The sequence below is a fragment of the Babylonia areolata genome, chromosome 1, assembly GCF_041734735.1.
Source record: "Babylonia areolata isolate BAREFJ2019XMU chromosome 1, ASM4173473v1, whole genome shotgun sequence".
Classification (NCBI taxonomy): Eukaryota; Metazoa; Mollusca; class Gastropoda; order Neogastropoda; family Buccinidae; genus Babylonia; species Babylonia areolata.
The window spans coordinates 73,474,099-73,487,565 of NC_134876.1; the positions used below are offsets into that span (position 1 = coordinate 73,474,099).

The 13,467-nt window shown below is 40.3% G+C and overlaps 1 protein-coding gene across 7 annotated transcripts in view; it reads right to left on the reverse strand.

The window, feature by feature from the left end:
* Positions 1–5,314: 5,314 nt before the first annotated feature.
* The window catches only part of LOC143287360 (delphilin-like), a 91,753-nt gene continuing 83,600 nt past the window's right edge, over positions 5,315–13,467 (reverse strand). For 6 of the 7 annotated variants that reach the window (XM_076595336.1, XM_076595365.1, XM_076595348.1 and 3 more), the window contains 2 exons: positions 12,532–12,696; positions 5,315–10,126 (listed from right to left, as the gene is read on the reverse strand). In XM_076595336.1, coding sequence (XP_076451451.1) covers positions 10,088–10,126; positions 12,532–12,696 — 204 coding nt within the window. In that variant the 3' untranslated portion in view covers positions 5,315–10,087. Of the gene's footprint in view, positions 10,127–12,531; positions 12,697–13,467 lie in introns of those variants that run through there. The other variant, XR_013055949.1, reaches the window with a different exon arrangement.

Below are 13,467 nucleotides of genomic sequence, written 5' to 3' on the forward strand. Positions count from 1 at the left end.
GCGCTGTTCACGTCTGCTATCTTAAGCAGACGACATCACGTCACAATGACGTCATTTTCATTTGGTTTTATTTATTTATTTATTTATTCATCTATCTATCTATCTATTTTACCTATTGTGTAATTCTTCAAAACAATTATTTATTCATTTATCAATTTATGTTTTACCGATTATTTGATTTTCCGACACAGACATTCTTTTCGATTTCACTCATGGTTGCTGTCAAGCAGCAGTGCTCGTTGTCGAACTGTATCAGAACTGGTCAAGTTAATCATTTTCAGTGCACAGTTGTTATCACCCCTAACCCAAAGACATATCATGGATAATCCAAATCTAACTGTTCATTCAATTATCCTTTCATCCACTCGTTCGTTTGTGTATTTCATTTTGTTTGTTTTATTTTTTGAAGGTTCTTTGTGTAAAGATTGGAGCCACACAGCTAGAGAGTGTCAAACTGGCTGTTTATTTTCTTGTATAGAGAGCTCTCAGTGGCATTGGCTGTACGGACTATTACAGAAGGAAAACTCTCTCTCTCTCTCTCTCTCTCTCTGTAGCGGGAAGGGTGGAACTAAGGGGTTTCAGAATGAAATGAGGTAACCACAAGCGTCGCTCGGGGGAAAAAAAAAAAAAAAAAAAAAAAAAACGCGTTTATCAACTTTTTTGTTCTTGTATGACGTCTTCTCAAGCTACATTGCAGAACGAATGACATTGTTAAATGTGGATTGAAATGAAAATAAAAGGAAGAAAAGACTTTGTAGGGTTGTTCTGGCATATTGTAACGACCTACTATTTTCTCTTCTCATTTCCAATGTTATTTTCTCGCTAAAAAATAATTTTCTCCACACCCACAACTGATGAGAGAGAGAGAGAGAGAGAGAGTGTGTGTGTGTGTGTGTGTGTGTGTGTGTGTGCGCGCGCACGCAAGTGTGTGTGTGTGTGTGTGTGTGTGTGTGTGTGTGTGTGAGACAATAAGTGATGCAGCTACTTTCCTGTGTGTATTTATTTACTTTATCTGACTGCTTATGCACGTGATTTTATTATAAACTAGTTTTTTTGCAATTCTTGTCTGAAACAAGCAAACATCAAATCAAAAAGTTCTCAAATGAATTCCACGGTACATGAACAGAAATTGGAGGGGGTTGGAGGAAATCAAAAGAGAGAAAGGAGATGTGAAAATGACGTGCCTCCCGGAGGTGTGTGTGTGTGTGTGTGTGTGTGTGTAAACAGACAGGAGTCTATCTTGCTATCTTCAGATTCAGACGGCGTCTGAAATGTCAGTTTATTAACTTTCTTTCCTACAAATTAAAAAAGTGCTGAAGCCATCTTGCAGGTGAAGGACATTTAAAGACAACAAGACTGATAGTTTGGATCGATAATTTTGTAGAGCGGAGTATCATTAATTCAGCATGTTCTCAATACCTACATGCTAGTGTGCTCGTTCGTCTTTTCACTTTGAGTTTGACATGCAGATTTGTTGTTGTTGCTGTTGTTGTTGTTGTTGTTGTTGTTGTTGTTGTGTGTGTGTGTGTGTGTGTGTGTGTGTGTGTGTGTGTGTGTGTCTGTCTTTGTGATGTGGTGTGTGTGTCTGTGTGTGATCTTACTTTCATTTCATTTTATGCTAGCATCTTACAGATCCAACAATGAAGCGAGATTGATGGGGTAAACAACATAATATACACATTACTAAGTACATTACAAAAAGAGTTGTGAAAGCGTTAGACAAATCGAGTACAGACAGACGAAAGGGCGTTGCTGCCATATGCTTTTAAAAAAATATTTTTAACTCCGTCGTTGCGTGGATGGAAAGATGTGTTGTGTGGGGGATAGGGGATGGATTACGAGTGGGGTAAGGAAGCTTAGAGAGAGTTTGCATGAACGAACAAAACTACAAGTCGTACGTTCGTCGCAAGAAAACACTGTATGGTCATCTGTTAGTGAGTCACAAAACTTCCCAGAGCGGATACGAATCTCGAATCTTTGCTGAGTGAGGAAACGAGTCGAAAAGAATACGTCATAATTATGGAGGGAGGGGAAGGACCATGCGAAGCAGTGTTTGATGTCTAATTGCCAACGGAAAGGTTGATAGCTGCGCTTGAGTTGATAAGGGGTTGCAGTTCTGGCCTCCTTGACCACTTCTCCAGTTGCACCGTTGTGCGGAGTATACGCGCCACACGCGTGCGAGACAACGTTTTTGTGCACATGGTTGGCCATGTAAACTAAGATTTGGGCTATCAAAGTTCGTGCATATGGGCATATCAACATAAGAGGTGCTCAGGGGTTGTGGTTAGAAACAAAAGGAAGTAATTAAGTAGCTGGTCAAATACAGAGAAAACTCTCTTTCTTCCCGTCTTTCTCTTTCTCTGTATACCGAGCGTGTGCTCGCGCGCGTGTGTGTGTATATGTGCGTGTATGTGTGCGCGTGCTTATGCGCGTGTGCATCTTCATAACAGTCAGACAATGAGCTGAGAATGCGCAGTTTGGTGGTAAGGGGTGGTGGGGAGGGTAACCAATCAGTAATATGAAATAAACGTAAGCAGTGAGAACGCAATTTGTCTTTGGGCTGAGAAAGTGAGATTGAGAATGGTGTGAGAAAACGATGGGGTAAGAGAGGCACATCACAAATAATGATTCAACTATCATCCATGCGCAATATATCGTTTGGGATACTCGCCACCAATCATGATTTGTGCAGTGAGTGCGGAGTTATTGGCGGAAAACACTTGAATGGGCAATAAATACGCAGTTTGCTATTTGCGGGGCGTGTGAATTAATCCTGCTCTCTTCTGTAAATGAGAGCTACGAAAATACTTTGCTAAATACAGCAGGCATGTCACCTACTAATTAATCACTGTTCATTGCTAATCAACAATCAACACGATTTCAATGTAACAGCAATGACGAAAACCTATCGGGAATATAGTGTAACCATGGATGATGATCACAAACAATAAAGTACCTGTTGTCCTTGACTGTCATAAGATTTCAACACTTCATGTGTAATTCAGTTCAGTAGACTGGTCACGCGCGCGCGCGCGTACAAAACACAATACACAAACAAGCACAGTCATCGAAGAAAGTTGTGAAGCTGCAATAGTTTTGAAATGTAATGTCTTGTACAAGTGTATTGACAAATTACTTACGACACTTTCTTTTTTAGATGCTAGAAGTAGACTTAAACGAAAATAATTAGGATATCTATCTATAAAAAGCAGGAGGGATATATAATGTGCTCTCAAACTAGTTAATGCAAGACGACATAAAACAAAATGCAGCTTATCTTCATATCCACTTTTGCACAATGGACACATTAAATCAAGTGCAGAATGTTTCCTGTAACGATAATAATGCTGAGAAATTTCTGAAATACCAAAACGAAATCTTGTCATGATAAATTTCAAGTGCCTGTCTAAGTTCATACGCTGGTAAATTTTAATGTCATGACCAGTACAAAGTCCTATACATGCAAAACCTATCACTATCATTAACATGAAAAATTGCACTCTTGCCACCTGCATGCAATCAGTATATCTTTAAGGTCACATAAAGATAATTTGACATCTTGCACACCTTGATTTTCCCATACAAAACCAAAACCATCCTAATACAACTTATTACGAACTTTTGAAACCCAATTTCTTGTACCTTTTGCACCCGTCAGTTAACATTTGTATAAGCTTTCCGTGGTAACCTGCAATTATACATTCTTGTTGATTTAACCCAGTAACGAATACAAATTGATACAGAATTAATATTGATTGGGTATCTGTTAGTTTCTCCATAAACGAGGTCATTTTGTGTTTTCAACTCAACCCCTTACACTTTTTTCAATACAAACAAATGAACCTTCTCACAATGACGTGCAGTATCACCAAGGCCCCAAAGTTCAGACCCATGCTGTGCACTAGACTGGACCTGATAATCAAACAATTTTAGAAATAAAGGCAAACTATTATTATTCAAAGTACGTAGTTTTCGCATTATGCATAACAAAGCATTCTGAGTTTGGTGGAAAACAAAATACCTAAATATTCCATGTATTTACCACTGGCATTTCTGCATTGTTGTGAGTCCATTTTTCTCTTACAGACAAAAATGCACTCATTCTAAACACAACTATAGTACTTTTGTTTAAATTTACCTTCAACTCAGAGAACAAACTGCCCGTTGTAAACTGTTTAACTGTGTTTGCAGTTCAACGACTGAGAGAGAGAGACAGACAGACAGACAGACAGACAGAGACAGAGACATAGAGAGACAGAGAGTGGAGGATTGCAGGAACACATTGCTTTATCACGAGATATTATCGCATCGTCAATCATACAGGAATCCTCAAGAACCATTGGGTCCAATCTAGGTCTCCTCTCTTAATCTTGTAACTGAATACGCTTGACATTATGTTCATTAGCACATTTTTGTGAGATATCGAATGTCAAAGCAGAAGGGGGGGGGGGGGGGGGGGGCGGGGGGGGGGGGGGGTCTTTACGTCAATTATCAGCACAAGAAATTCCATGTTGCGCGTTCGCCTGAACGAATGCAGTCAAAACAGATTACAAAACCACGCTGTTTCCCGTCCTCTTGAGTTTGCTGCCATGAGCATTAACTAAAACACATCCACAGCAGCAGCAACAACACAATTTTAAAGGGCTGCCAAACGCTCTTGAACTGAAAGGATAGTTACAAATCCAACAAACCTAAAACGACATACCTTCCTTTTTTCTCTTCGTTTTTCGTCTTTGGCCTGTATCTATTCATCTAAATTTTTGTGTGTGCTAGAGCGCGCGTTTGTGTGTGTGTGTGTGTGTGTGCGTGTGTGTGTGCGCGCGCGTGCGTGACTGTGTCTCTGTGTGAGTATGAATGCGTCCATGACTGTTGTCTGTGTGAGTACGAGTGCGTCCATGACTATGTTGTTTGTGTATTTGTGTTTGTGGGCGTGTGCGCATGGGTGCACGTTTATTTATGAGAGAGAGAGAGAGAAAGAGAGAGAGAGATTAGGCGTGTCGTGTGTGCACATATATTCTCACAAGCACGATCACCCCACCGACGCAGCCATTTTTTCCCTTTCTTCCCCATTTCCATCCGGCTTACTTTATCATAATCACGTATTATTCTTCGCAGTTTCGAATACCTTGATCGTGTTTCTTTTCTTAAGCCCTGCTAAATGTAATCATATGATCAATGCTGTGTATTTTAAGACTGGACTGCATTCAAAGGTGTTCAATAGCAATGACGCCACCTCCTCTCTCTCACTCCCTCGAACACACACAAACGCACACGCGCTCTTACACAGAACAATGGAAATAAATCATTCATTTGAGCTTCCATCAAGAAGCGTGTTATCAGAGTGTTTATTGAAGTTCTGACGCAAAACATTGGAAACAGATCATTTATTTGAGCTTCCATCAAGAAACGTAATTCAATAGTGTTTGAAATACATTCCGTTGACCTCCCTTTTTTTCACGTCCCAATGAAACATTGTATGATTTCCCTGCAGTCTGTCGTCAACTCTGATCACAAAGTAAAATTAAAGATATATCTCTACCCATTTTCACAGGGCAGAATGATTTTACATTATTTGTCTTGCTCTTCTGTTATATCTTTACATTATATTCATTGGAGCAAAGAAGGAGTACGAAAATTTTAAAAAAAGAAAGAAAAAAAGACGACGTAAAATATAACTTTTGTTCACTGCATTGACCAGACAACAGTATATTTAGCATTACAAGTCAACAAGAACACGAAAATACACCCATGTGGTTACACAGCTGACGATAAAATGTGGGTTATGAACTTCAACATTTAACGAATAATTCACGCTGCGGGAGTTTTAAATTTCTAATGTGGAAGTATTTTGTCGGTCTGTCTTCGAACCTTCTCCCACTGAAATAACACTCTGACCGCCCCAGCAAGCAGCGATCTAAAAGCTACAGACAACAAATAGCCGTGGCTCGATTTTCTTCATTCACAGTCTGATCATTTGGGAGAAAGATCGGGTGTGGGTTGTGATAAAGACATCAACAGAGAAAAACGAAAAACGAAAGAGAGAGAGAGAGAGAGAGAGAAAAGAGACAAGGTCATATACATTATTTGGATTTCTGACATCCCTGTCAGTCATCCTTGTCAACAGTTTTCCTCTCTGTATTCAATCGTGCCTAGAAAGAAAAACATAAACAAACAAACAAAAAACCCAAACAACAACAAAAAACAAGAAAGAAAGAAAGAAAGGGTACGAAGATAAGAAATGAAAATTTTTTTTTAAATGAGGCGGACAAAACATCGCGAATGAAACTAGAGGAGAGGTTCACATCGAACGGGTGACTAACTGATTTCTATGATGTGCACTATTTCTGTTTTCATTGTTCTCAGACTCCAAAATGCAATAAAATTCCTGATTCATTACTTTTCAGCGATTGGTTACACACACGCGCGCGCGCACACACACAAACACACACCCAAACACGCGCGCATGACACACACACACACACACGCGCGCGCGCGACGAAAGACAAGACAGCGAGACGAAAGGAAAGCGAGATAACAGGGTGGGAGGAAAACCGGGAGAGAAATAGACACTGACAGGATGGGATGGACTGAGGGAAGAAATTATTTAGTTGGTGCACCACGATATTATGGTTGTGCAATTTTGGTTGGTTTTCGTAAGTACGTTTGCTTAGAGTACTCACTAACGCCTGAAAAGAGAACATATTCATAGGAATTGACCTTCGCGTTATTCTAAGATGGGCGTTACCAAACTTGCGCAACGCAGCTTTCGTTGCTGGATGTTTTAACGACATTGCCAGATGGTAAAGATGAAAACGAAGAACGCGGAAGAAATAAACAGAAAGACTAAAAAGAAGCGTACCCACCCATTTTTATAGCGTCAGATTTTGGGAGGTAGTCATTTCCCAGATGATTCGTTAGTATCGCGTTCTGTTCCCATGCGATCTGTCAATGTCTGGGCATGGTATCCTCTTCTATTTTCTCTCTCTTGGGATTACAGAAGTCTGTTTTAGATTGCTGTTTTTGAGAGTCTCTCTTCCACCCCTCAACCCCTGCTGAGGCTTTGGGCGTGTTTTCTGCAGTTTTGAAAAGCAGCCATCACACTCCTGCTTACTTTTTACTGCTGATTTCTTCTGCTGTGTCTTATTCACTTGCCTTCCGACTCAGCCAGCTGTATTTAAAAATCCTTCGTAATTTTTGTGTCGTTTTTCACTGAGGTGGTGTGGGTCATTTGTATGACTTGCTTATCCCGTTTTATTTCTTTGGATAAAAGGTCTCGGACATGATTATTATCATATATCCTTTCTTATATTCAGAGGGGTAATACATACACAGTGGTTGACCCCAAAGGCATCTCTTGGTATTGTGTACTTGATGAAGGCGGCTTGATAACCATGCGTTATTCTTTCTCAGGAACCAACAAACTCATACACGTATTGATTTCTGCACATGTCATGTGGAAAGTGTAGAGTTAATTGTTTCAGTGGCTGTTTTGGAGAGATACTTGCAAATCACCTTTGCGTGGTCTTTGTGGCTAATAAAATCATAGAAACAGTCTTAAGCTGTCCCATCTTACTTGAAATGAGAGCACGGTATGTATTGTCCAAATCCTCTAATATCCTAATTTATGAAATCTTTACCAACGCAACCTGCAAAATGATAGTTAATCTATTTGTCTGACACGTTACGCTTACAAATATACTTTTATGTCTTAAAACATCAAGCTATGTGCGCTTATTGATGACAAGACTGCAGTTGTATTATTTACATTTTCACTAAATGATAATAAATTTGCATCCTTCACGAAAAGCAATGGTGTACTTCTTCCCTTCCCACCTCCCTCTCTCCCTCACGCACACATAAACGCACACATACCCACGCATGTTTGCATCTGCTTACCAAGAGCAGAAGGCACGTGTGGCTTGTATCTGTCATTTATTACGTGACTCCCATCCCATCATAGCATGGTTGCCTACATGTCGGGGTAAATAAGCAAAACGGTCATACACGTAAACTGTTGAATGTTACATGTCTGTCTGAGTGTGTATGTGTGCGTGCCTGAAATCTGATTGAATGACACAGGAAACGAATGATGAGCGCCCAATGGCAGCCGCCAGTCGACTCTACGCAGAAAGACAGTCTGTTGTGTAAATGACTCCGTGTTTGTAAAGCGCTTAGAGCTTGGTCTCCGACCGAGGATAGGCGCTATATAAGTATCCATATCAATCAATATCAATCAATATCAATCCTCAACACTGACCTAGATTTGCAAGAGGCCATCACGGGAATACTGATTTTTTCAAACATCGTTCAGCATGCAAATTTGTAATAGAATTCGCGTTTTTGCGATCAAACCATTACAGTTACGAATTCCAGACAAATAACTGCATCATATCATCATGAAAATAAGTCCTTTAGAGATTACTGATATCGAATCGCATTCAATGATGTATCAGCAATTCTTCTCTGGGAAGCATCTGAGCGCTGAATCTGAAGAAAAAATCCTTCCATCGGAAGCTGCGGGTGCATGGAAATGTTTGTGGATGCTACGTTATTTAGAAACACATGTGTATACTCTGGCAATTTGTTTACTGAGATCAGGTAACTCACACACAGGCATGCAGTCATCGGGCAAATAAACAGATATACATGGAGAACGAATGATTATTTAGGTTTGCTTCATTTCTTTTGAGATTTATACGTTTATCTGAATCTTTTAGCAAACAAAGTTTTCAAAAATGATCAAACCAAAAACATGTTTCCACAAACGAGCATATGGGGTGGTCAGACTTGACAGATAACTGTGTCACAAAAATGTGTATTTCCTGGTTCAAGCAACAGTTTAATGGGACCACTGAATTGCAACAGATATTCATAGATGTGGATAGGTATAGACGGATTCACACTCTATATGCATGCCTGTTAGTAGTCATGTTACGATACTGTTGAACATTGCTAATCGACTACTTTCACATAGGCACGTATTATAGGCGTGCATACCAAGATAACACAGGCGAAGGAGAAAGAAAGAAAGAGACAGAGAGAGAGAGGGAGAGAATGACAGACAGACAAACAGACGGAAAGACAGATAGAGACGGACAGAGACATTGACAGAGACGCAAAAAGAGACAAAGAGAGACAGAGAGCGACAGGGAGTGGCAGTGCACACACAACGCACCCCCCTCCGCTCCCTACACAAACACACACACACACACATACAAACATGAGCTGAAACAAAATTTTTAAAAATCACAGTCTTACAAGTGATAGCATGAAACAAATAAAGGAAGAAATCCCAACTATCACAGAATAAACAACACATTTATATACACAATAACGAATGATGATAGCATGAAACAAAGGGAGAAATCCAAACCATCACAGAATAAACAACACACTCATATATACAATAACGAATGAATGTGTGTATCATAAAGGAGCACAGACCTACCTGGGTGGTGAACAAACATGGCAATGGTGAATATATCTCTGTTAATAACTGTGCGTAACTTTTGCTTTGCTCCATGGAGCCGGAATTTACTAGAAAATAGTTAGACCTGATGTTAGTGATAAATCAGTTCTGCATTTTTTGGCAAAGAAAAAAGTACAAAACTGAAAAGTACTCTAGCTTGTGTAAAATGTTTTTAACACAAACAACAACGAAAAAGCTCTCACACAGATTTGAGATTTTCCCACAACTGTGAACATATAATTACAAGTTAAATATAATGTTGTTGATATGATTATAAATGATACGTTGAATATATATTCAACAAAAATTTACAAACAGCACGAGTGCACACTGTAAATATCATCATACAAAGAACACCTGCAAAATGAAAAAAACAACATAAGAACAAAATAGGTGTTTGTCCGAGGACGGGATGGCGATGGGGAGGGGTAAGTCAGACGTGAATAACAAGTTAAAAAAAAGTTTCTTATTTTTATTCTCTTTTGTGTCCATTTTTAAGCCGGTGTGTATTGCAAGTCTTGCATTCCGCAGACACTCGGGACTGGGTGAGACAGGTCCTTTGCAGGTCTAAAGGTATCAGTGGTGTCCATAATGTAGAACACACATGGGTGGCGGCTGTTAACGTCTCTTGTACATCATGTTGTGTCGATGGGCTCTCTGGAATGGTTAAACAACAACAACACCACCACCACACACACACACACACACACACAAACACACACACACACACACACACACACCATACACGTCGTTAAAACCAAAATACACTTTTGTGTGCATTTGAATTCACGCCAAGGTTTAAATATTCGAAAAGGAAATCCATTTTTGGCTCACCTGTGTAAACATCTTGGGTCTATGAGAATGTGATAACCATGTATGTAAGCATGCATTTCTGTCTGTGTATATATATATATATATATATATATATGTGTGTGTGTGTGTGTGTGTGTGTGTGTGTGTGTGTGTGTGTAATACGTGTCCATCGTTAACTTTGACAAGTTCATGTTCTCTGAAATATTCCAAATCTGTCTTAAGATTTAAAATCTGTCGGCTCTATCCACACATTCTAATTATAACAATACGTTTCTGGGAAGGGCACAAACAATTGTGAGGAAGGAAATAATCTTTCCACAGTCATTTTACTGTCACATTATTTCTTTTTCGCCAAAATTTTAGCACTCAATTCTGAAATTTTGACACAATAATAAATAACAGCCATTTTAAACGTTTTATTTAAAACAGAAATTTCGTCTGCTTCTTATAGACGTTACATTGATGTACGCATCTGTTGTTGACAAAAAACCCCACTCCAAGCACATGTTTGTATTCAGGCTTCTCCTTTTCTCCGTAATTGTACAGGACACGCCCCTTTTCTCTCTGCACTCCTCCATTATTTTTTCATCTAACTACACAGAGGCCGAGAATGTGCCAAGTGTATAGGAAGTGCCATAGGAAGCGGAAACAACGAGGTGTGTGTGTGTGTGTGTGTGTGTGTGTGTGTGTGTGTGTGTGTGTGTGTGTGTGTGTGTGTGTGTGCGTGCGTGCGTGCGTGCGTGCGTGCGTGCGTGCGTGCGTGCGTGCGTGCGTGCGCGCGCGCGTTAGGAAAATTAACCCCTCCTTTTTTTTCTTGAATATGAAATATGTGTTGTGGATGTGTATATTTTTGCATGTGTTTTATATGAATTTGTGGGCTTTTTTCGTCCAGAAGGTTGAGCGTAAATACAATAGTAAAAATAAAAAATGATAATAATGATGGTTATGATGATGATGATAACGCTCATTCCATTGTGCCAATGAAACAAAACTCGTTTCGTTTCGTTGCGTATCATTTCTCCTGTATTGCGTTCTCGCTGCCTCTGCACACACGTCAGTTCAAGTGCGCGGCACTAAGAATGTAAACAGTCACAATACTCATAATATAGCTGCAATGGAAAGAAGTTCCGACACGGTCTCTGCCAGAGCCAATAAATTTCCCCCCGACAGCCAGCCGTAGGCGAACAGCTGGAGAAAAAGACCGTACTGCTGACAGACTGAGGACTGGAAACGGTGCACGAGCTAGTGGCTGCCAATGACGTCAACTTTCATTTACCCACGATTTACCATCTGCTGTAGAGATTTCAGCCTTACCGAAAGAAAGGGGGTGGCAGAATGGTTAAGAAGCTTCTCTGCCAATACGGTGTCCGTGAGGGTCTGGCTTCGAATCTCGGTCTCGCTCTTTCTCCCAGGTTTGACTGGAAAATCAAACTGAGCATCTAATCATTTGGATGAGACGATAAACCGGGGTCCCGTGTGCAGCACGCACTTAGTGCACTGAAAAAGAACTTATGGCAACATAAGTATTGTCCTCTGACAGAATTCTTTAGAAAAAATCCACTCTGATAGGTACACAAATATGTATGCCTGCACACAATACCTGACTAGCGCGATGGGTTATGCTACTGGTCAGGCATCCGCCTAGCAGATGTGGTGTAACATATATGGGTTTGTCCGAACGCAGTGACGCTTCTTTGAGAAATTCAAACTGAAACTCACTGAAAAAGTTCAGTATGGATCAGAGGTTTTCAAACCGCGAGTAACGACTGATACGGTCGGCTTCTGGCAAACTTCTGAAACTAAACCGGTCGGGAAAGTCTGCTCTAACAAGGAGGTCCGTCCATGCACGTTCCTCCCTCCCGCGTCCCTCTGCAGAGCCCTGTCATTCTGAGATAACAGTATGGGTGCAGATAGGTGGCAGCACTACCATCTATAAGCTACACATGAGTGCACAAGGGTGGCATTCTCAAACACTGACAGACGAGACTTTGTACGTGTCGATCTTCAAAATAATTGCGTGTTCACCATCTTGATAGGCAGAAACGCGATACCTTTGGTAAATACATAAACAACTTATGAAAATAGTTAACTTTTAATCTGAATTTCCATCGTGCTAAAACGCAACATTAAAACAGCTTTTATTTATCAGAATCTCCTAGCACTTACATGAATAGCACACACACACACACACACACACACACGCATACGCACACACACATACACACGGCACAGAATTGACTGTTGCTCACCTCAAACTTGACAACAAAGTCATCGAAGATGTTGAATATGTCTTCTGTGGACACAATGTGAGGGTCTTCCCCAAAGAAGAAGACCATGGCGTTGAACTCCCCCATCACGCCCGCCTGCAGGCGTAACAGACTTTGGATCTCGTCCGAGGCCTCGCTAATGAAATGCTGCGTGAGTTAAGATTGATACTCAATTCTTCAGTACTACTCTTTAAGGCAAACTTACATTGTCGTTCTTTTTCTTTTACAACTTCAGTGTTTACTTCTCCTTTCTAGCCATTTACAATTATTAACAAAAGGCTACAAACTCCTACTTTTTGAAAACATGTTCCTTTGAAATTAACAAAACAGTACGGGTGGGAGAAGGAATGGAGGTCCCTTTGACCTCTCTAATTATCATATCACGATTATCAGGTTGTTTATTGCCTATGCACCTGAGAACACAGGCCATTGCAGACGAGGGGTTTAACGTCGAGAGGCTTGTCAAAACAATCACAACTGAAGAAAACTAAATAATGGCTGCCTACTGTCTTGATGAGGAACCCGAATCTGTTGCAGACCCAAGGCTGTTACCAAGTGTTTGAAGCAATAAAGTTTTTTGAATTTGAATTTGAATTTGAATATTATCGTAAACTTTGGTGAAGGTCACTTGAAAAGCTATGGAGTTCGACAACTCTCGGTGTTACATCTGACGTCAGGTTTTGTTGCAGTCTGCAAAAAGTGGACCTACGTTGACAAAGAAATGAGCTAAAAAGTCACGGGTGTTCTTCGGACTATGCCATCTTGCAGACAACTGAAAACGATGGCACACTTTTATGAAACAGACTGTGAAAGTTCACGTTAACAAGTCTACGGTACGTTGAAATCAATGTATGAATATGCGAGATTATCCCCTTTCAACCTTCGTTTTGGGAGAAAGACGCTTTTCCGAACCCATGG